Here is a 24,779-nt window from a genome sequence, read left to right as displayed (position 1 = left end):
ATTTTAAGATCTCTTCACAGGTGTTCAATGGGATTTAGATCTGGACTCATTGCTGGCCACTTCAGAACTCTCCAGCGCTTTGTGGCCATCCATTTCTGGGTGCTTTTTGAGGTATATTTGGGGTGCTGGATGACCAAGATCTCGGACACAAACACAGCTTTCTGACACTGGGCCCTACAGTGCGACCCAAAATCCTTTGGTAATCCTCAGATTTCATGATGCCTTGCACACAGTCACAAACTTGCACATATGCCAACCAAGCCCACTACACTTTTAGAGCTCATTGAGCTGAACAACTTTCGCATTGTATGTCATGGTCTCCACTCAACAGGAAGTCAGTAATTTTGGGGTGTTTGCAAAACGCACCCAGTGGATTTTGATGTACTCCTCCTAGGGGATTTACAGTCATGGCCAAAATTGTTGGCACTCCAAAATTGAGCTGGACAAAATTATTGGCCCCCCCTTAACTTAATATTTGGTTGCACACCCTTTGGAAAAAATAACTGAAATCAGTCGCTTTCTATAATCATCAGTAAGCTTCTTACACCTCTCACCCGGAATTTTGGACCACTCTTCCTTTGCAAACTGCTCCAGGTCTCTCATATTGGAAGGGTGCCTTTCCCCAACAGCAATTTTAAGATCTCTTCACAGGTGTTCAATAGGATTTAGATCTGGACTCATTGCTGGCTACTTCAGAACTCTCCAGCGCTTTGTGGCCATCCATTTCTGGGTGCTTTTTGAGGTATATTTGGGGTGCTGGATGACCAAGATCTCGGACACAAACACAGCTTTCTGACACTGGGCCCTACAGTGCGACCCAAAATCCTTTGGTAATCCTCAGATTTCATGATGCCTTGCACACAGTCACGGCACCCAGACGCAGCAAAACAACCCCAAAACCTCTTTAAACTTCCACCATATTTGGTACATAGTAGGTACTATGTTCCTTTCTTTGTAGGCCTTATTCGTTTTCGGTAAACAGTAGAATGATGCGCTTTACCAAGAAGCTCTATCTTGGTCTCATCTGTCCACAAGACATTTTCCCAGAAAGATTTTGGCTTACTAAAGTACATTTTGGCAAACTGTAGTCTTTCTTTTTTGTGTCTCTGTGTCAGCAGTGAGGTCCTCCTGGGTCTCCTCCTGGGTCTCCTGCCATAGCGTTTCATTTCAATGTCGACGGATATCTCGCGCTGACACTGATGCTCCCTGAGCCTGCAGGCAGCTTGAATTTATTTGGAACTTGTTTGGGGCTGCTTATCATCCGGACTATCCTGCGTTGCAACCTTTCATCAATGTTTTTCTTCCGTCCACGCCCAGGGAGATTAGCAGTTACTTACAGTTCCTTTGGCTTGCTAATTTCTTGATAATGTTCCACACTGTGGACAAGGCAAATCTAGATCTCTGGAGATGGACTTGCCCCGAGGTGTAAATTTGAGACATTGTTGATATTTTTTCACAATTTTGGTTTTTAAGTCCTTACACAGTTCTCTTTTCCTCTTTCTGTTGTCCATGCTCAGTGTGCCATCACATGCTTGAAACAGTCTTATTTATCCACAATTTTGAAAGGGTGCCAACAATTTTGTCCACATGTTTAATGATGGCCACCAAACCGGGCCTTTGTGATCTCAATACATTGAGGATGCAACAGTGAGGAGGTATTTTTAATATTTTAAACACATAAAACCTATGCCAAAGAGTGGTTAATAACTTTCGGTGTTACATTACAGTATATTGTGTGACATCACATTACGTGACATCATAGTGTGATGCTATTTTCCATCATCTGGTGCTTTTTAAAATTCCCCCTTTTCTAAAATTGGCATAATGGTATTAGTATGTTCTCTTTAAAAACATGTGCTGAGTGTGCTCGCAGTCTTTCTGGTGCACCCGAGTGGCGATGGCGCAGGGGGCTTGGGCCCGCTCATCGTCAGGTGCAACTATATTTATTATTGTATTGCTCAATATTATTTGTCGACCAATGTATATGATCCCCTGTGTTTGTCTTTTTACTTGGTACTTCCAAGGTCATGCACAAGTCTCTTTTGCTTCATAGATAATCACACCCAGATACTGTAGACCTCTAGATAACAACACTACTGCAATCATACACTTGCAGATGTTCAGTATGACTGTAATGCTTATACTGAACATCTTTTCAACAAATGTACTACAGTTTAAATTTAGAGTTTAGAGTTTACCTGTGGAGGGACGATGATTAATAATCCCACTATTTAACATCACTCAGAAGTGGAAGGGTTCATTTTAAACCTGGTTCCTCCTTTCTTCATGTCATCTCTACGAGTTGTTTCCACACCACTGTCACCCATGACTCTCCCATTCGGCATCTAAATCAACATCTATATTTCTGTAACTCTGATTTGTGAGCGATTTTATAGAATTTTATCCTGTACTTTGTTTCCTATTGCTTTTCAATACCTGGGTTTCTCTAGTCTAGATTGTAGTTTCTTATCTCCCATGTCTGATTTCATGTGCAAAGTCTAATACGTTATGTAAAATGCAAGCCGGGTACTTGCTTGTTGAATTGGACACCAGTACATCTCAGGACACCATGACATGTACACACATTTACACCTCGGGGCAAATTAGCATAAACACCTCCTGGCATGTTTTGTAGGAAACTGGACATCCAGTGACAACCCCCCCCCCCCACCAAACAGACAGTAACACAGATACGATGAAATGTTTTTGTTAATCTTTCAGTTGCACCCATCGAGGGGTCGCCACAGAGGACCATCCATCCGGTACGCACACAGCCGGTACTGTTTTTATGCCGGATGCCCTTCCTGACGCAACCCTCCCCTTTTATCAGTGTTTGAGACCGGCACTGCCCAGATCCGCATTGCACCTACCACTTAGCCACCAACGCCCATTCAGATACAATTAATTACTCTTTAAAAACTATCCAGAAAGCTTATAAGCCTGAAGAATAGGTTGGAGAAAATCTGTATTTATTTAATTTGAGTAAAGCCCAAGAACCATGTGTACAAGATCTAATATACCTGTAATAATAAGTATTTGTATCCTATGTGGGTAGTACTCTATTATTCCTGCTAACATATTATACTTTGTTTTGTTTTTTAGGAATTCACTTATGGACACTTTGAAGAATAATCAATGTGTGAATTCCATTATCCAGACCTTTGACATCAGGTGACAATACAAGAACCCTCCAATGGAGACTAAGACGGGGAGTCACATGAGTAAAATCTTACAAGGCCATGCCAACATTAATTTTACCACATATTTAAATGCATCACTTTCCCTTCACCATCATGTGAACAATGCAGTGCTGGGCATAATTCTGGCCATGTTGTGCCTCCTGACAATCGTCATGAACATTCTGGTTCTATTCGCTGTGAGGAAGGAACGTACTTTACATACAGTCGGGAACCTTTACATCGTCAGCCTCTCTTTGGCGGATTTAATAGTTGGGGCGACAGTGATGCCGCTAAACCTTGTCTATCTACTGGAGGATGAATGGAAACTTGGGCGCGTGGTATGTCAGTTCTGGCTGGTAATGGATTACGTAGCAAGCACGGCCTCCATTTTCAGTTTGTTTATCCTTTGCCTGGACAGATATCAGTCTGTTAGACACCCATTAAGGTACCTGAAATACCGAACACGGGGACGAGCGACCCTGATGATTTGTTTTGCTTGGCTTCTCTCCATGACGTGGATTATTCCCATTTTGGGATGGAGGATGTTTGCCAACGTCGACCGGAAACCTGAACTAGAAAGCAAATGCGACACAGACTTTCGCTTCGTCACATGGTTTAAAGTGCTGACCGCCATTCTCAACTTTTACATCCCGTCATTTCTGATGCTGTGGTTCTATTCACAGATTTTCATAGCAGTGCGAGAACATTACAAGCAGTGGGAGAGTGTCACAATCGCTAAGGTGGTCGCAGATGAAGACATGAACGTGCAAAGCTTAAGACATCAGAGAACATTCTGTAAAATGGCAGAGGAAGAGAATCTGGCTTTGCACACTTACTCGCAAAAGGATGGCATGCTGGATCAGTATACTTTGGAGCAGGCGTACACCTCGAGGGACACCAATGAGGAGATTGGCGAATCCCTGGCTGATAAAAAATCTAAATATAGGAAATCTTCATTTTTTAAGATTACAAAAACCAAAAAGAGAACTGAAAGGGATCCCCATGAGGTTTCCTCAGTAGACCAGGAAGTCAATTCTGCAACACCTTCCAAGGATCCATCTTTACCTTTAGGCTTTTTGCAACATGAAGAGAATGCAGATCTCAAAATGTTTGTTTCCGTTACTGATTGTAATGTGTTAGTGCCCAATTCGGTTGCTAATATTTGTGAGATAACCCCCAACACTGATGTTCACAAACATATCACTATCCTCTGTAACGATGATACTAATGCACAGTCCCCTGTATCGCAGGGGTCATGGATGCACGACGATAGTCCGATGATAGACGGTAGCAACACTATGACTTTGAGACAAACATGGCAGAAGTTCTGCGAACAGTCCAGGCAGTGTGTCCAGAACATGCGCGTTCATAAGGAACGGAAAGCGGTGAGGCAGTTAGGCTTTATCATTGGAGCTTTCATGGTGTGCTGGATCCCATATTTTATCACTTTTATGGTTATGGCGCTGTGCAACACATGTGTCCATCATGACCTTCACATGTTCACTATATGGTTGGGATACATCAACTCTACCTTAAACCCTTTTATTTATCCGCTTTGCAATGAGAATTTCAAAAGGGTATTTAAAAAGTTCTTTCGTATCAAGCAGTGATTTGTGTCTGTATGTGTAGCAGCTGTGTACTGAATGTGTATGTAAATATATAGTACTTATGTTGCATTTATGTGCGTACTGTAATTGTGTATTTTTAGGAGTGCTAAACTTTAAACAGCTTTGTTCACTGGCTCATATTATGTTGTTGTACGCTTGTAATCTGCATCAGATTAATGCATCAGTACTAATACTGATGGTAAATGTATAATAAACCCTCAGTGAGTTTTGGTGGTACTAAGGTTTGTTTTTTTCACGTACCATGCTTTGTACGTCTGTGTCTGTGTTTTTGTAGCCTTTTTATGGTATACATGGATCAGTTTATGATTGCCACAGATCCATGTACAGTATCTTCTTGTTTTGTAAATTAAGGTAAGGTGTTAAACTGGTGGCGTAGTGATTAGCACTGTGGCCTCGCACCTCAGAGTGTCGGGGGTTTGATTCCCACCTCAGGTCTGTTTGCATGTTCTCCCAGTGCTTGGTGGCTTTCCTCCAGGTACTCCGCTTTCCTCCTGCAGTCCAAAGACATGCAGAGGTGTGTCCTGTGATGAATTGGCACCCCTTTGAGGATGTACCCCGCCTTGTGTCCTGAGTCCCCTGGAATAGACTCTAGGCTCCCTGCGACTGTGAACAGGATAAGCAGTCTAGAGAATGAGTGTTAAACTAATAGCCACAAATACAATACAGAAGTAAAACTAACATCATTATATCCCAAGCCCTGATGGCCTGTCCAACCTACATATCTTTACAACTAGTTTAACTATAGGAACTAAACAATATGCTGTAAAGTAAATAACATAATAATAAGCTTGTAGTTTATTACCAGAAGCATTTGATATCAACTGCTAGTGCATTATTACTCTTGCCGCTATACTTCACTTTATATACAGTGGTGTGAAAAACTATTTGCCCCCTTCCTGATTTCTTATTCTTTTGCATGTTTGTCACACAAAATGTTTCTGATCATCAAACACATTTAACTATTAGTCAAAGATAACACAAGTAAACACAAAATGCAGTTTTTAAATGATGCTTTTTATTATTTAGGGAGAAAAAAAAATCCAAACCTACATGGCCCTGTGTGAAAAAGTAATTGCCCCCTGAACCTACTAACTGGTTGGGCCACCCTTAGCAGCAATAACTGCAATCAAGCGTTTGCGATAACTTGCAACGAGTCTTTTACAGCGCTCTGGAGGAATTTTGGCCCACTCATCTTTGCAGAATTGTTGTAATTCAGCTTTATTTGAGGGTTTCCTAGCATGAACCGCCTTTTTAAGGTCATGCCATATTTGTGGATAATGGCTCTCGCTGTGGTTCGCTGGAGTCCCAAAGCTTTAGAAATGGCTTTATAACCTTTACCAGACTGATAGATCTCAATTACTTTTGTTTTTTTATTTGTTCCTGAATTTCTTTGGATCTTGGCATGATGTCTAGCTTTTGAGGTGCTTTTGGTCTACTTCTCTGTGTCAGGTAGCTCCTATTTAAGTGATTTCTTGATTGAAACAGGTGTCGCAGTAATCAGGCCTGGGGGTGACTACAGAAATTGAACTCAGGTGTGATAAACCACAGTTAAGTTATTTTTTAACAAGGGGGGCAATCACTTTTTCACACAGGGCCATGTAGATTTGGAGTTTTTTTTCCCCCTTAATAACGTAAACCTTCATTTAAAAACTGCATTTTGTGTTCAATTATGTTATCTTTGACTAATAGTTATGACTAATAGTTACGGTTTTTGATGAGCAGAAACATTTAAGTGTGACAAACATGCAAAAGAATAAGAAATCAGGAAGGGGGCAAATAGTTTTTCACACCACTGTGTATATATATATATATATATATATATATATATATATATATATATATATATATATTTGTTTCCATTTCCATGAGGACATTATCACTGAACCTAGAACGAATTCTGAACTATCTTTATTTTATGTCGGTACAAAAACAGCTGGTATGAAGACTGCCTTGGATAAAACCCTCTATAAACTTTAAAATGCAATTTAATACATACAGTGAGTGCCAAAAGTATTAAGACAATATATGCCATGTATTATTGTTCTCCCCGTGCACAAAACATTAATTAGTTTAAATCTATCTGACTGAAGAGGAGTGCCAAACAACTAAAATAAGTCAAAAACTGGCTATGTGATACAGGTATTCAGCTTCTGGAGCCATAACCTGGAACGTATCCAGACCCAAACCCAAAAGATAACTTTTAAACAATGGTGCAGAAAGTAGTAGGAGTCAAGAATCTGTCTTCTGTTCATAATGTTCAGGAAGCAGATCTTTTTGCCCAGCCGGATCCAGCAGGTTTTAAAGTATAAAGGACCAAGTGCTAAATATTAATTGTGGTATAGCAATTTCATTGCATAAAACAACTCATTATTCTTATTATCTGGATTGTCATAATTTAAAACATTTGGGAAATGTCATTAAAACATTAATTTTCATCTTTGGCTCAATAATTCCAGTAACCGCTTTATTTTATTTATTTTTTAATCTGCATTGTACTTTGATGGTATTTTCACGGCTTTTATGCTCAAGGTAACAATTTAACTTTCTGTTCGTTTATCAACCAATTATCATTACCTGTATGGGGTGTACAATCAACCATCCTCAACCGTTTATCCAAAATCGGGTCATGGGGGTAGCTGTCCCAGCAGATTACCCCAAACCTCTCTTTCCCCAGCCAACTCTGCTCAGGGGTAGATGAGTGGTTAAGGCATTGGACTACAGTTCAGAAGGTCCCAGAGTTAAACCCCCGTCCACCAAGTTACCACTGTTGGGCCCCTGAGCAAGGCCCCTAACCCTTAATTCCTCAGATGTATAATAAGATAAAATGTAAGTTGCTCTGAATAAGGGTGTCCTCCAAATGCCAAATTTACATGTAAATATAAACATATCTGATTCCAACTGCTATCTTGTCCTTACCGTCAGGACCCAATGCTCATGACTATAGGAACGAAGATCTCTTCTCGTCACAATGGTGCTGTAAAGTGACTGCAATACCGCCCCTGCTGCTCCGGTTCTCCAGCCAACTTCACACTCCAATGTCCCATTACTCGTAAACAAGACCCCGAAATATTTAAATTCCTTCGTTTGGGGTAATGACTCGCTCCCTACCTGGAATAGACAATTCATTGATTTCCTGCTGAGAACCATGGCTACAGATTCCAAGGTGCTGATCCTCACCCCCGCTGTTTTACACTCGGCTGCAAATTGATCCAGCGAGCACTGCAGGTCACAGACTGATGATGACATCAGGACGACATCATCTGCAAAAAGCAGTAATTCAATCCTCAGCCCATTAAACTGGATTCCTCCATGGCTGTGCCTTGAAAACCTGTCCATGAAAATCACAAACAGGATTGGTGACAGAGCACAGCCCTGACACAGGCCAACACCCACCGGAAACAAGTCTGACTTACACCTGGGGACTTAAACACGGCTCTTACTTTGGGCGTTAAGGGATTAGGTGGCCCTGAGAAGTGACCCTGTCGCCCCATACTCCCGCAGTAGTGAGGGTGACAAAGTTACCAGAAAAACTCACATTCTCCAGCAAGCTCAGTAAAACCTAAGAACTATTTTACTTATAGTACTGTGCAAAAGTTTTGGACACATACAAAAATATAGCATAAGCAAAAGAAGACATTTTTGCATAAAAGAAACGTCTATAAAGAGCAATAAAGAGTAATAAATTAAACAGTCAATACTTGGAGTGAAAACTCATTGCTTTAAGTTTTAGACAAAGATTTGTGCAGTTTTATAAGAAAACAGCTGTTAGGTTTTCCTGAGCTTGCTGGAGAATATGAGTTCTTCTTGTTACTTTCTATTTTTATGCAAGTCCCAGGAGTGTACATTAGGTTTTTTGTTTCCATCTGAAAACTGCGCTGTCTTGTACTATATATATATTTTCTTTACAGCCATGTATATATTCTCCTATAATGTTATTTATTTATTCATTTTTAAGGTATATATAGAAATACTAAATTATTTTGTACATAATTATGCAGACATGATAAACATATATAAGAAAATTGGTACAGCATATAATATGGTGCCCAAGACTTTTGCACAGTACTGTATATACAGTATATAATAAAGCCAGATTATTATTGGGAATTATGTCTAGTTTATCATTAATTTTAGTACTTGCTAAGTTTTTACATACTTAAAATATTGTTAAACGTCTCCTTAACAAGATTGTTTGTGCCTTTATTAGCTATTAGCCTAGACAAATAAATTTGAATGCAAAATTGTACATTTAATAGTTATCTAACAGTTTAACTCGCAACCGCAATATATGTCAAAACAATGATAATGGGTTGTTTTTTGTTTTTTTTTACCAAATCTTACAGCTCCAGTGGCAACCCATCACAGGGCAAAAGCACATAATTATATGCTTTGAACAATTTAGGAATGAATACCATGACTACCATGAAGGCAGTTACCAAGGCTTCAAGAGATATGATTGATTTTTTTTCTCCACATTCAGCTATTTGTTTTTAAAACATAATGTTTTCGTTTTACATTTATGATTTCAGAGACCATGAGCGATGCTGCAGATTCCTAATAACTACCAAATCTTGACCTTGATGGGGTAAATACCAAGATTTTTTTAATACAAAGATGTTTGTTAATATTAGCCTCATCATGTGACAACCTGATATTCTTTCAGATGGCAGGTTTACACAGGATTGACAGAATGTAAATTGTATTAGTAAAGAGTGAGCAATACATGATGTCAGTTACATAAAAAATGTATGTGTATTAGACTTTGTAAAGAGGAGGATTGGACATCGGGCTAACAACCTAGCCCACTTAAAAACCTCGAGTGCTCTAAATATGAACTCATTACCCTATGTGCTTAACAGCACAGGAGGAACTGTCCCAGGGTGCTCAGGGCACTAGCTTAAGGTACACCCTGGACAATCCATCGCTGGGCACAAGCATGCACACATTCTGGCCTAATTAGCATAATCTGCATGTTCTTGGACTGTGAAAGGGAACCAGAGTACCCGGAGAAGACCCATCAAGCCCAGGGAATACGTGCAAGCTCCATGCGCACAGACCTGAGACGGAATCGATCCATTATTCTTAGATATACAGTACTAGGCCACAGTGCACACCACTACACTACTGTGATGCCACGGGAAAAGCAAAAAAAAAAAAAAAAAAGATGTATGTATAGAGATGTACCAAAATTAAAACTTGGGTTGTAAACAAAATCTATTTTAGAAAATATGATTTTAATTTATTAATCACAAGGGGACATTAAAGGTGGGAAATCTGCTGCCTCTAGCTTGGTGCCATCCAAAGGAATAAAAGTGTGAGGTAAATTAGGGCAGTAATGTCGCTTTATTAGTAAATCTGGTTCTTTCAAATCAAACAATAAATTGAAATAGTTCACTTACAATAAACATTTTAAAACTATCACACTATGTTGTATAAATCTAATGTGTCTTAAATTACAGAGCTTGACCCCATTTTTTTTGTGTAAATTAACATCTATTGTTTAAAAAAAATTATAATTAAGTGCTACACGGGAGGTAAACAAACAAACAAACAAACTCCATAAACTTCTGTGCCCTTAAAATTAATTGTGGCCATGTCATGAGACTCTGCCATCGATCTCACCCCTGGGGCTCATTAATCAAGCAAAGAAATAGATCAGTAATTCAGATTTCTATCAATGTTAAGGATCTGACTAGGTTCCACACACACAAAGTCTTTGACAATACTTTATAATTACGCAGTAATGTCTAGAATGTCGGGGTGCAAAATAGTAGGAATGTAATAGTAGAATTCCAGTCACATTGCACTTTTTTAAAGTGATTTTTATTACATCTGTGTCACCTCATACCTCCAGGGTCTCAGCAACTCTCACTCACTCATCTTCTATACTGCTTTATCCTGTATTCAGGGTTGCAGGGCACACACACACACACTATGGGCAATTTAGGAACGCCAATTAGCCTAACCTGCATACCTTTGGACTGTGGGAGAAAACCGGAGTACCCGGAGGAAACCCACCAAGCACGGAGAGAACATGCACACAGAAACGGGAATCGAACCTGGACCCTGGAGGTGCAAGGCAACAGTGCAAACCACTACACCACATAGTGGCCCATTTAACACTATGTTTGAAAAATATATTATCTTAATCTTCTGCTTTCCTGCAACAAATGATGGAAATAGATGTGATTGAAGTTTACAGGAATGTTTTTTCTTTATTTAATTTGCAATGTCTGACTCCAACATCTAATTTATTTAGGGTTATATCGAATTAGCTTAAGTATTGTTTGGTTAAGGTATTAAATAGAAGTTTTAGTATACATTTAATCTAAAATAGCGGCATACTAAGCTTACACTAGAACAAGTGTAATATTTTATTTTATTATAATTTTATAGTAGTTTATCAGAGTTTGTACTTGTTGAATGTTTAACTGTTAAGAACCAGTTGACCATGAATGCATGAGTTTTTTGGCTGATGGAAGATTCCAGCAAATGACTAATTTTCTTCCTAGAGGCAGTCAGACCTTTCCTGCCCTCACAAAAACACTTCAATCGCCTTCTGGGCTATACAGACATCTTTATGGATTTACTCACAATCACATGATTGGCGTGACTGTCACTGTGACAGACTACAGATTAAATTTGGCATTCTGTTCAGTGTTTGTTTGCTACGTATGTGATTAACTGCATTAAAAGGATACTGTATTCAGTGTGTACTGTGTAGTGCTTTTTTTTATTGCAATATCATATGTACTTCTATTGCTACCTATCTGTATTATCCTTTTTTTTATGCTGTGATGTACAGATGTAGGGGTCATGGCTCTTTGCAGATCACTTACTTTGGGAAACCATGTCTTCATAGACACCATTGTGCACAGGACAAATGTTAGGCTGGAACCTCTTGGGTACGGTGAAAAGAAATTGTAATACTACAGAATACAAATGCTTCCTATATAGGTGTGTGGCAGCAGTTTGAGGAACAATCTCATAAGAAACCTCATATTATGTATGACAGTTTGATGATGGAAACTTTTGTCCATATAGGAGGGGACATAAGTTAATGGTATGAAATCATAATATTGTTAGAAATCACTTGACTTGAAATGGATCCAAATACAGCTGATCAATTACATAACACTCTTTATTCGCATGTAATGATAGTTTAACTATGAGGGGTTTTTTTTGTGCAGATTAACAGAACAGAGAGTAAAAAGTGCCTTTATTTCTTTATATAATCCTCTGCTACACTAATGCACCTATCCTAGTGTTTCACCAGTGCCTGCATACCATCAAGGTAGAAAAATTCTTACTACCCCAGAATCATGATGGGACTATCTACTACACGTCTGAAACGCTGGCATCCCAGGAACTACTTTATGGAAATGGCTTGGAGCGAGGTCAGGACTGCGGCAATGACTCTCAGCCCAGTTTCTGTAATGTTCAAGTGGTGTTTGGGAATTATTGTGTTTAGTTTCCTCAGTCAGATGCATTTCTCTTAAAAGTTGGAGACACTTATTCATGGATTTTCCAAGATCAGGTGCTCCACTTACTGAACGTTCACAGGACTGACTGCAGTGCGATCTGGGATGTACAGCCTTGTTTAAAACATTTGCACCATTCGAATGCTTTACTGTATCACGAAATGCCGTGCTCGAAGTCTTCTGTGAATGTCGACCGGTTTTACCCCTTTGTTCATGTGGAACGCCTCTGGGTCCATTAGAGCTTATTGTGTTGTACCTAAACTATGCACATTTTCAGGAATGTTGTTGTAAAGCATTCTCAGCATGAAAACAGAATATAGCGAGTAAGGTTGACTACCTATTAGCAGTATTTTTTTTAGATGCCTTGAAAATCTAGCATCCAACTTAGTGTTTTAAATTTAACAGCTAAATCACTGCATTTCTATTGTTTTCTTTCTATTTTTTTTTTGTTTGTTTTTGGTCCAGGGTTGTTCCTTTTACTGTTATGTCATTGGAGAACATTTATTAAGCCAAAGATACTAACTAAAGGAATCGAAATGAAAAGAAACAACACGTACAGGTTTCTCTCCGTGTGTTCCTGTCTCATCGTGTGCGCTTCTTTGTTCTTGTTTTGGTTTTTCGTCTTTTACTCTATAATGAATGCGCCGTGAAAACCTAACAAATTTATTTATAGTAACCTCAAACACCTGGAATGCTAGGCTAACCAGGTTTTCTCTCTTTGATGAACCAGTCGTTTTTAAAAGCGAAATTAGGTCGGGTTTGAACTGACCGTATTCCTCAACGTGCTTTGTAGCTTCATAAAAAAGTAGACCTTTAACTTATTTAATAAGGTCAACACTTGAGTTAATTTTATGATATTTGTCAATAGCTAACTAGCCAAAGCTAGCAACCAAGCTATCTATCTAGGCTGTACCATGCCCTATGTTCTCTGTACGGATGTGTAAACAAAAACGACCAGACTCGTATGCGTTGGCATTTTGTTTTTGGATACGTAAAAATAGTTAAAAACAGTTAAATAAAGTTAGAACAGTCAGTAAACAGATATTTCGAAATATATAGCAACATTTAGCATAAACATAGGCTATTTAGCCACCGTGAGCTAATCCTGCTTCACTTCCGTACTGCGGCTGCGCAGCACGGTACGTCACGGCTTCACGTGATTAAAACAAGGAAGTAAATTTCTGGTAAGTGTGTTTTCATTTTACGCACACAATGACAGTTTTACAGCTGTTTATTTTAGATGTTGGTGCCGTTTAAAAAAAAATGTATATAAATTATTATATTTATATGTAATTATATATGTGTAAAATATTCAAGAAATGAATTGTCAGCAAACTCCTGCTGCCATCAGGCTGAGTAAGTTACTGTGTGCTGCTGAGCTGAAGCTCAATTCAATTACACTGAGGGCTATAAACACGAAGGCTGGAACAACAACATCATCATTTCCCATCATACTTAAAAAAAAAAAACACTCAAAACATAAGTGCATGAACGGATATGTCTGTTTGATTGAAAACCACAAGGATTTAATAAAAGAAATGGGCCACAAAAACACTTCTCTTAAGGAAAAGCACCAAAGATGTGAATCTTTGCCCAAGTAACCACTTAGAAGATGAACAGTTTACCTAAATGGTAAATGGTAAATGGCTCTTTAACACACTGTTTTCCCCCCCTCAAACAGAACTGTGCTTAATGCTCAAATGGCAGCTGAATCTGTGGAAAAGGGCACAGCTCTTCCCAAGTTGCAGTTTGCCCCTTTCTCCAGTGCCCTAGAGGCAGGATTCTGGCATCAGCTCACCCAGAAGAAACTCAATGACTACCGGCTGGATGAAAGCCCAAAAAGCATCAAAGGATATTATTATAATGGTAAGAACACTACTTTTGCATACTTATGACTACTGTTCTGATGGTGGTTTAGTGGCTAGTGGTTAGCACTGGTGCCTTGCACCTCCACGGTCGAGGCTTCCAGCTCAGGGACTGTGCGCTTATGGAGTTTGCATGTTCTCCCAGTGCTTGATGGGTTTCCTCCCACCGCCCAAAGACAGATTAGGTTAATTGGTGTTTCCAAATTGCCTTTAGTAATCACCATTGGCCTCCATGGTCCCTAGTTGGACTACAAATGTTCCTGGTTGGATGGAGATTTGTCAGGTGATTAGGTAATGTATAGGAATTACCAGGACTAGCCAATACATTGTTATACCTAGGTGCCCAATTTGATTTGCATTGTGATTCTGTAAGTATCATGGTTTTATGAACATTACAATTTATTATTCTAAACATTTATGAATATGACCACCTCAAATGCAAACATATAAATAAATACATTTAAAGAGTATTTTAAACAATTGATTTTGGTGATACATGTATTGTCACACAAAATAATCACAATATGTAACCAAATAGTTGTTTTCCCTCGTCTCTAGTGTCAATGACCCATAGCCACAGGGTCCTCGATTCAATCCTGCAATCATGTTTCTGTCTGTGAGCTTGGAGTTTCTGTGCTTGTTCTTTTTTGTTTTTTCACATTCTTTGATTATGGGTTTTGAAAATGTACCACTGGTGAATTGGCTATATACTGAATGTGTATGGGCATGGTGACTGCAATGTTTCTGCCTCATGTCTGATGTTACTGGGATTGGCTCGGGATTCACTATGATCCTGAACATGATATAAATTCAGCATTTGGACAAATTGTTCTAACGATGTACAGTTTAAACCAGATATTTACACACACTTCAGAAGAAAAACTGTTTTTGCTTTACTGTCAAACATTAAGTTAGAGTAAACATTTTCTGTTTTAGAAAAATAAATAATATATATTTTTTGCATTTGTTAAATGTCAGAATCGCGCGAGGGATTGTTTTGGATTTTTTTTTTTACTTTCATTAGTCAAAAATTTATATACACTTCATTAATATTTGGTAGAATTGCCCAGTTACTGTTTCACTTGGGCCAAACATTTCGGGTATCCTTCCACAAGCTTTCTACAATAGTTTGCTGGAATTTTGGCCCACCCTAGTATCTTGACTTTGTTGTCTTTAAGCTGCTTTGTAACTAATTTGGAGGTATGCTTGGGGTCATTGCCCCATTTGGAAGACCTATTTGCGCTCAAGCTTTAACTTCCTGGCTGATGTCTTCAGATGTGGTTGCTTCAATATAGCCACATAATTTTCTTTTCATGATGCTATCTACTGTGAAGTACACTAGCCCCTTCTGCAGCAAAGCAGCCCCACAACATTATACTACCGTTGGGATAGTGTTCTGAGGCTTTTTCCCTCCAAATATACCGTTTATCATTATGGCCGAACAGTTCAATATTTGTTTTGTCAGAACACAGGACATGTCTCCAGAAATTAAGATTTTTGTCCCCATGTGCAGTTGCAAACTCTAGTCTGGCTTTTTTTATGATGGTTTTGAAGTAATGGCTTTGAGTAACCTTTCAGCTCATGGTGGTACAGGACTCATTTTACTGTGGATAATGGGACGGTCTTACCAGTTTCAGTCAGCATCTTCACAAGGTCTTTTGCTGTTGTCCTGGGGTTGATTCACACATTTTGCATCAAAATTCTTTCTTTCTGGGACTCGAAATCCGTCTCCTTCCTGAACGGTATAATGGTTGTACATTCTCATGTTTTTTATGCTTGCGTATTATTGACTGAACGAATAAACGTGGGACCTTCAGGCAGCAGGAAATTGCACCTAAGGATAAGCCACACTTGTGGAGGTCCACAATACTTTCCTGATGTCTTGGTTGATTTCCTTTTGATTTTTTCCCTTGATGTCAAAGAAAGAGTCTCTGTGTTTGAGGTGTGTCTTCATATGCATCCACAGGTGTGCCACCAATTAACTCAAATGGAATCAATTAACCTATCAGAAGCCTCTTAAGCTCAGAACGGAATCATCTGGAGTTTTCTTTTTTGTTTAAAGACACAACAAACGTAGTGTGTGTATAACTCTGACTTTGATGAAAGTGATACATAATAAAAATAAATAAAAATTCTCTCTCGCTCGATTCTGTAATTTAACAAATGCAAAAAATGTTAAAAAGTTTACACTGGTTTATTGTTTATTTTTTTCTAAAGTGTGTGTAAATATCTGGGTTCAATTGTAGCTGTGCCTATGGACTTTTTCCATGCCCATAAGTTCAAGCTTTTTCAATCCTAATGATAAGTCTAGTAAAATACTGTACTTTACATGTTGTTTAGTTCTGAATGCATTGTCTGGTAGGGTCACAGTAATAAATCAGACATATTATAATAGCATACAATTCTTTTATTTTGTATTGGTTTAAGATGATGTTCCTACAGTACCTGTACAAAACTGATGTATTAATAAAATAGGAAAAATTGTTAGGACACCATTACTGAATAAATAAAAAAATGTATAAATCAGAATCATTCTAAGTAGCTTCCTGTCATCTGACATTGCCATCCACTTTGTAGATGTTATAACAACTAATCATATATTCGCTTGGTTTAATAATCTCTTGTTTTGTGTGACAGTTTTTCCATTTTGCAGGAGAATTTTTTGTGTGACAAGCCTCATTTTTACATTTGCTCAGGGAGAAACACTGTTATGGAAATTATTTCGCAATGGAATTGTGTTTAAATTACAAACACATCTTTATGGAAGCGTAGATAATTGATCAGGCAACGTGCAACCTGCATGCTTCTGCACTCTAAAATAAATGATTTTGTCATCTTATATTAATGGATGATTTCATGTATTTGTAAAGCATTACATTATATGGAAATAAGCTGTCATGACTAAGTAATGTGTTGTATTTGTTTATTTTTGTAAAATAAGGTGACCCATCTGGCCTCCCTACGCGTCTGACTCTGGAGTTCAGTGCGTTTGATGTGTAAGTTATTACTATTTTCTACAGTTGCTTGAAGCTGCATGTGATTTGCACATAGAAATGCAGTACTGTGCAAAAGTCTTGAGCCAGCCCTCATTTCTTCCTGTTCTGCTTCCAAAGTGTCAGACTTTCCTGGATTTGTAAGTGACCTATGAATCATTCAAGCTTAAGAAACATCTAGCTTAAGGCACCCAGTAAGAAATAGGTGCAGATGATGACAGATGATTGTTATACTGGTGATGCTGAAGGCTGAGTGGGTGGAACAGATAAGAGGGGAAATGAGGTTGCTGCTAAGGTTGTTACATAACAACCAGTTTTTAAATTGTATCTTTAGGCGATTTGCAGCCTGTTACAATAACCCATCTGTTCCTGTTTCGTCAATTTAACCTTTACAATTAAATAAAATTTAGTATGAAGGCCTCTTGGGGGTATCGAGGCTAAGGACTTTTGTACAATACATTGTACAGGTGCATCTCAATTAATAGAGTATGATTTAAAAGTTTATTTTTTTCAGAAATTTATTTCAAAAAGTGAAACTCGTACATTATATACATTAATTACACACAGACTGGTATATTTCAAGTGTTTAGTTCTTTATTTTGATGAATATGGCTTATTAAAACCTCAGAAAATGTCCTGGATACGTCTGTTCGTGGTGGCTCTTGAAGCACTGACTCCAGCTGCAGTCCACCTGTAAATCTACCCCCAAATTCTTAAATGGGCCTCATTTCAGAATCCTCTCAAAGCTGCATTTATCCCTGTTGCTTGTGCACCTTTTTCTACCACATGTTTTACTTCCATTTAACTTTCAATTAATGTGCTTGAATAATGCACTTTGTTAACAGGCAGCCTACTGAACCAGACTGAGGGACCATGTAAAGGCTCAGGGAACCTCTGTAGGTGTTTTGAGTTAATTAACTGATTAAGGAGTGACACCAAGAGTCTCCAATATTGAACTTTTTCCTAATATTCTTATTTTCTGAGATACAGAATTTTGGCTTTTTATTTGCTGTAATCCATAATTATCAAAATGAAAAGAAATAAACTATTGAAATATTTTAGCCTGTGTATAATGAATCCATGTAATATATGAGTTTCACTTTTTAAATTGAATTACTAATATGAATGAACGTTCTTAATTATATTCTCATTTATTAAGATGCACCTGTATATAGACAGGGTGCCTTTTAATAACACAAGATAAAGGACTGAACCGCAGTTCCTGAATTGGAAGTTCTTATATGCTCACCATGCACAGTGGATCAAACTGAGCCAATGTACAGTATACATTATAGTGCAAGCTCTGCATTTCTTTTGCCTTTATTGAGTAAAACTTGTATAAGCTCCTCCCGTACCAAGCACATGTTTAATTACCACACACATTTCAGGGCTCTTTTCAACGTTGGGAAAGTGAAGTGTACACCAGTGACTAAGCTAATTTTTGACAAAATGTGGAAGCATAGACTATGAAGTTTTGATTCTTAATAATGTGTTAAGTTCTGCTTTAGTTTTGTCTCAGGAAATGAATCTATGACAGAGGGATGTAGAATACACCAGGCCACGTCCAGACACTTCTGATCAGTGGGTTCAGCTGGTTTTTGAGAAATGATTTAGCTAGTGCTTTTTTTCCCATCTTTTTGTTCATTTAAATGTAAATATTAGATAAAACCCTAAAAGAAAAAACATGTATTTTACATTCCCTGTGCTTGTAACTGTCAACTGCTCAGCTGTAGACTTGGATTGAATCCTGCTTCAATTGCAAAAGCATCCACTGCAAGAATAAATGACTTCTGGGAAACTCATCATGATTACGAACCAGCATGACCCAAACTCTTTGCAGTAGCTTTTCAGTAGTAGCAAGTTTTTTTTTTTTTTTTCTGAAATGCAGCACTTTTTAGTGTCACATGGCCTTAAGCAGCATGTTTTTTTAATGAGAGCTAAGACTCTGAGGTGCTGTATTTACATTTTGGTGCAAGATCAGAGATAAAAAAAAAAATATATATATATATATTTTAACGATTTTCTTGGGAAATAAATGTAAATAGATGTGACTGGATTGGCTATTGATGTCCTCAGTATTATAATAGATATCTGATATATTGTTCAAAAGAATTCTGCATCATAGCCTCAGTATGAGAGTTCATAAAGAAAGAGAGAGAGAAAAATAAATTAGTCAACTGTATATATTGGTTTTGGTGTGTGTAAATTGATTGTAATTGATTGTAATATTGTTTTTATGCTTTGTGTAAACAGAAAATAGAAGTAACAAGTTTAAATGAATGTCATGCCTTTGGGATAGATCTTTAACAGGCACATATTGCTGTTATGTTCAGCCATTCAAATAATTGTGACCTTATTCTATCTTACTTATAGAAAATTATGTAACTAAGGTGCAACAAAAACAGTCAATTGTTATTTTAAAACACGAAAGTCAGCTGTTTTGGAAAAGTTTTTGCAAGAACAGTATAGTCAAGTGCATTTGTAAAACCCGTCGAGCAGCATGATGAAACTGGCAACCATGAAGACTGTTCCAGGAAAGTGAGACCAAAACTTACCTCTCCTGCTGCAGAAGAGAAGTTCATTTAGAGTTACCAGCCTCAGAAATCACCAATAAACAGTACCTTAGATTAGAGGCATTATAAAGCCTTTACAGAGCATAAGAAGCAGACACATCTCAATATCAACTGTTCAAAGGATATTATTGCTTATTTGGATGCCTTCATCATTGTTTTACAATGTAGTGAGAAATAAAAATCAGAAAAGACCATGGTATTAGAAGGTGTGTTCAAAGTTTTGACTGGTAGTTTGCAGTGTATAAGGAGTTACTGCAATTGTATAAGTTTCCTGCCATGTAATACACAGATTACACTTTTAAGTATAAATTGCTTATTTGTTTTAATTGCACGCCAGGATTTCCAACACAATTTGTTACATAAGGGGACGTTTAAGATGAAGCAGAACTTTTTATTGCACAGGATAAAAGAACACAGTAAACCTTTATTTCTCCATATAATCCCCTGCTACGCTAAAGAACTTATTCCACATTACACAAGTGCATGCTTGCTTACTGTATAAAACACAAGCCTCCCAGGAACTCCTTTAATGTCCAAACATGTGAAAATGGCTTGGAGCAAGGTCAGGACTGTATGGGATATCCAGCAATTATTCACAGCCGAATTCCTGTAATGTGCAAGTGGTGTTTGTGAATTCTTGTGTATACAGTTCCCACAGAAGACGTCTATACTGCAAGTTGGTAACAAGTTGTGGAAATTTTTCATGGATCTGGCGTTCCACTCACTTAATGTTTATGGAACCGATGTCAGTGGGCTTCTAACTATGTCGGCCCAGAATTGCCATTTATGGATGTACAGCCTTTTTTAATACGTTTGCACACTTCAAGTGTTTTACTGTGGCTCATTAGAGTATTTATCTTTATACTGTGCTTAAGGTCTTCTAAAAATGTCAATCTGATTTATGCCTTCATTCACAAGAAAGTCCCTGTTTAACTTGGAATACCCTTCGTAATTTGAAATAGTGATTTCATATTAATGGAATTAATAATAAAAAAATGAACAATGCACATCAAAACAAATCCATAAATTAAGATAAGACTAATCATTCCATTACGACAGAAGAAATACTGCTGTAAGCCTCCTCAGAGTGTTTCCTTCCCCAGAGGAAAAGCTGACATTTTGTAAGAGGTGTGCCAGAAGCATGTGAGAGGCAGAAGACTGTTTTAAGGGTCAGACATTTTTGGCCAACAGTCACAGAGAAAACAAATTAAGCATAGAAGTTTCTGTATCAGCTAGGTACGATTTGGAGTAGCTTTATTCTCTGTTGTTGTTTTTTTTCTCATACCAAACCATTTTCTTTCATTTCAGTTCAGTTACACCCAATTCTCTTTTTTTCTGTCATCTGTCTCCATAATTTAGCCTTTTCAGATACTATGTTATACTGCTAAATAATTTTTTTAATTAGGTAGAGATGGACCATAATATTGAATACATATGCATCACTTTGGTGATGTTCATATCAACCACCAGAGTGGAAAATAAAACAAGTCATGTCCATGATGTTGACCATGGAATGATTGTTTGTGCCAGATTGTATTTCTATAACTGCTGGTCTCCTGGGATTTTCTGCAGAAAGGTCACTAGAGCTTCCTCAGAATGGTGTAATAAGGTAACGACATTTAGTGCGCAGCAGTTATGTGGACACATGGCAGAATTCAGTGTCCACAGTAACTCAGTGTAACAGGTTTGACGCAGACCACAGACACACAGACACATAGACAGAAGGGAAGGTTTTACAAAAAAAGGGTAATTTTTTTTGGAAAAGTGGGAAAGGAAAGGCCTTAAGAAGGGAGGATGGAAAAAAATGTTAGGAAAGTGGTAAAGGTATGCATGTGTGGGTCTAAAGGCAGTGCCCAACTCGCCCCCTCCGAGCTCTCCTCCCCGCCTGGGAACGGGGGCCATAATGCGAAGACACAGCAGCCTTTTCCTCTTCAGTGGCAAGATCACGAAAGCTGGCTGTGTATGCAAGTGAAAGTGTTATGGGAGCTTTGTGACTGTCCTTAACACGGAGATCAAACAGCGGAATTAAATTTCATGCCTTTGATGTCCCTGGGGCGTGTTTCATCACCCTGTTTGGACTCCTCCCTTAGGACCTCGAGCTAAACTCCCTGCCTATTTAAAAAAAAAAATGTATCCGAGAAAGCCCATTAAAAATAATTATTAGGCAGCTGTGCATGTTTCCAGTGGCCCCGCCCCTTTGCACATCTGCAGAAAGGGGAGGCTGCCTACCTACTGAGCTGACGGAGTGAGCAAGGAGTGGAGGCGCACACCCATCACTGGTGCATGGCGTGACATAGCCACATGAGATAACCACTCAAAAAAATGCACATCAAGTCAGACATTAAGGAGGATAGGATTCAACAGCAGACAACCATGTCCGGCTCATTTCTGTTAGCCAACAACAAAAAGCTGAGGCTGTAATGGTCCAAAACGTGACAGTTGAAGTTCTGCTAAGGCATGGTAGGGTCAGAATTTGGTGCCAACAGCATAAATCCATGGACCCAACCTGTCTTGTTTGGGGAAAAATATCCATGGCATACATTAGGGCAGGTAATACCAATCAATCCTTGCTTGAATGCTGCAGCTCATTTGACTGTTGTTGCTGACCATGTGCATCCCTTCATGGTCACAAATTGCCAATTGTTCAGCATGATAATGCGGCATGTCACCGAGCAAAAGTCGCCAGAAACCTTGTCTTTCGTGAACAAGACAATAGGTTTAGTGTTCTTCAGTGTCTTTTCCATTTACTGGATATAAATCTAATAAAACATCTTTTCCGATGTGGTAAAATGAGGGTGCACCTGGAAAATCTGCAGGGATTGTTTGATGCAGTAATTTTAACATGGACCAGAATCTCAAAGGAATGTTTTTATCATCATGCAAACTAATTCCATGAAGAATTGAGGCTGTTTCTAATGCAAAGTCAGACCCTGTTCAATATTAGGCTAACGTTCCTAATAAAGTGCTTAATAAGTTAATGTATATGTTAATATATGAAAATACTGACTTAAAGTGTAATAAATAGAGCACATTGTGTTTCTTAACTGATTTTTTTCAGTGTAGGTTGAGCCATAAACTTTAAGATCACATTAAAGGTACGTGCTAAGTAATGAAAGGTAAAGTGGTTCCACTGTGAAGCGTTTAATCTACTGGAAATATAACTGAAAAAGTACTTTCCTTTAACCTTGGTTATATTAGGCCTACTGTACCATCTTTTCTGACAAATCCTTCTCCTGTGTTCGGATTGGTTACAAGAATTCTGTTTCATTCATGAACGGTTAGATGCTTTACTTTGTGTGAAATGGTGAGAACCTCTCAATGGATGGAAGTAAAGACTGGTGGCAGTGAGTTATTTTTAGGGAGTTTACTGATCAGGATTGGAAGAGAAATTACCCGCTTGAAAATCTGTCGTATCACAACATGTAATGCCTATCATTCTGCTAATTATTGAAGCTTTAAGGTTCATAAAAACACAGCTTCTGATGGATGGATGAGAGTAGGAATGCCACCCTTAAAAGCATGGCCAGAAGGCTGGATGAATTCTTTGTTGTTACGGCACATTTCACTTGAAGTGCTATATACAAGGTATTTCAAAAAGAATGACTTGATTTCACTACACAAATATTTATTAAGGAAAAGTAATACAAAACTCCAGCCAAGTCACAAGTATTCTACTCACATTCAACTTTTATTTCCTGTCTTACAAGTGACACTGACTCATTCCATAATGATGCTTGAGAACTGAAGCCATTAGTCATGAAATCACTTCATTTATTTTCGAATTACCCCGTATAGTTCTAGACAGCTACAGTAACATTAAATTTATCAGTGTCCAAATATTTATGAAAATGACTACCTGAAAACGATCATTTATCCCAAAGGAAGCTTATAAGGTAATTATGAGGTAATTCTTTCAGTTATTTGCTGATAGATAAATTTGTTTGAATACAAAATGGTACATTTAATCGTTACTATCGCAGTTTAAATCACATTACAATGTGATTTTATTTAATTTTTTTATCAAATCATATACGGCCCTATATCACAGTAATAATACTTATTGCATGTTTTGTGGTATTATTATACGATATTATCATGATATTGCATTATGACAACATTGTGTGTTGATTAAATGTAAAAAAATAAAAATATTGCCTTCTTCAAATTAACTGCAGATAAACAACTTTTGGGGCAAATCTCTGTATGTCATCTTTTCACTTAAATAAGATGTCGAGGTATCCTCAAAAAGTAGCGTCTGATTACTAGCAAAATGCTAACAATATATAATGTAATATAAAAAGAATATACTGGATGTCTAAGTAACACCCTTTGTTGCCCTGATTATGTGATATGATTTTGTTTATGTGCAGTGATGGACCGACTCCAGCTTACTGCTGTCCTGCTAAGGGGACTTTGCACAATACCAACACACTCGAAGCCTTTAAATCCACTGACAAGAAAGCACTTCTGGATAAATTAGCTAACGAGGTGAGGCCATTATCTTATTTTCATTGTTTAAAGAGTCATTTTGAGAGAAGAAAGAAGACATAAGGTTTGCTTCTATGATTTGCACCAACGTAACTAACGAGAGCAGCCCAGATTAGCTGCAAACTGCATATATTTCTCATCACACAGCAAATTAAAGGCTCAGTAATATACAGAATTTTATTTGTATAGGATTTTTAACAGTAGACATGGTCACAAAGCAGGTTTACAAAATTAAACATTTAGATGTAGATCCTTAATAACAACCAGAGAAGAGAACAGCCTTTGATTTAGGAGTTATTAGGACCTCGAACCATTCTCTTATGACACTTAATAGAAGTACTGGAATGATCATAGCATAGTCTTTATGATTACAACAGCACAACAGCTGATCTACAGCATCCACTAATGCAAAAATGAAAATTGCAACTTGTTGTGCCATGCAATAAACTGGCACTCCATCCAGGGTGTATGCCTCCATGAGTCTTCGGAGATATGCTGCAGGTCTCCAGCGGCCCTGTACAGTCATGGAGAGTGATTGAATAGAAGAATTTGGAATTGCATGATGAGTACTG

The 24,779-nt window shown here is 38.0% G+C and overlaps 2 protein-coding genes across 4 annotated transcripts in view; both read left to right on the top strand.

The window, feature by feature from the left end:
* Positions 1–3,107: 3,107 nt before the first annotated feature.
* hrh1 (histamine receptor H1) lies at positions 3,108–5,110 on the top strand. The gene has a single exon (XM_053484487.1). It carries the CDS (start codon positions 3,194–3,196, stop codon positions 4,787–4,789), a length of 1,596 nt encoding a protein of 531 aa, XP_053340462.1. The 5' UTR covers positions 3,108–3,193; the 3' UTR covers positions 4,790–5,110.
* A 7,654-nt stretch (positions 5,111–12,764) lies between these two features.
* The window catches only part of atg7 (ATG7 autophagy related 7 homolog (S. cerevisiae)), a 110,127-nt gene continuing 98,112 nt past the window's right edge, over positions 12,765–24,779 (top strand). The window contains exons 1-4 of one of the 3 annotated variants that reach the window (XM_053484627.1): positions 12,765–13,472; positions 13,970–14,154; positions 17,095–17,149; positions 24,090–24,207. In XM_053484627.1, the coding sequence (XP_053340602.1) occupies positions 13,989–14,154; positions 17,095–17,149; positions 24,090–24,207 (339 nt within the window). In that variant the 5' untranslated portion in view covers positions 12,765–13,472; positions 13,970–13,988. Of the gene's footprint in view, positions 13,473–13,515; positions 13,645–13,721; positions 13,886–13,969; positions 14,155–17,094; positions 17,150–24,089; positions 24,208–24,779 lie in introns of those variants that run through there. The other 2 variants (XM_053484628.1, XM_053484626.1) reach the window with 2 other exon arrangements.

This window comes from Clarias gariepinus, chromosome 23 (assembly GCF_024256425.1).
Source record: "Clarias gariepinus isolate MV-2021 ecotype Netherlands chromosome 23, CGAR_prim_01v2, whole genome shotgun sequence".
In the NCBI taxonomy this organism is placed as follows: domain Eukaryota; kingdom Metazoa; phylum Chordata; class Actinopteri; order Siluriformes; family Clariidae; genus Clarias; species Clarias gariepinus.
This window is presented reverse-complemented; position numbering and strand designations above follow the sequence as displayed.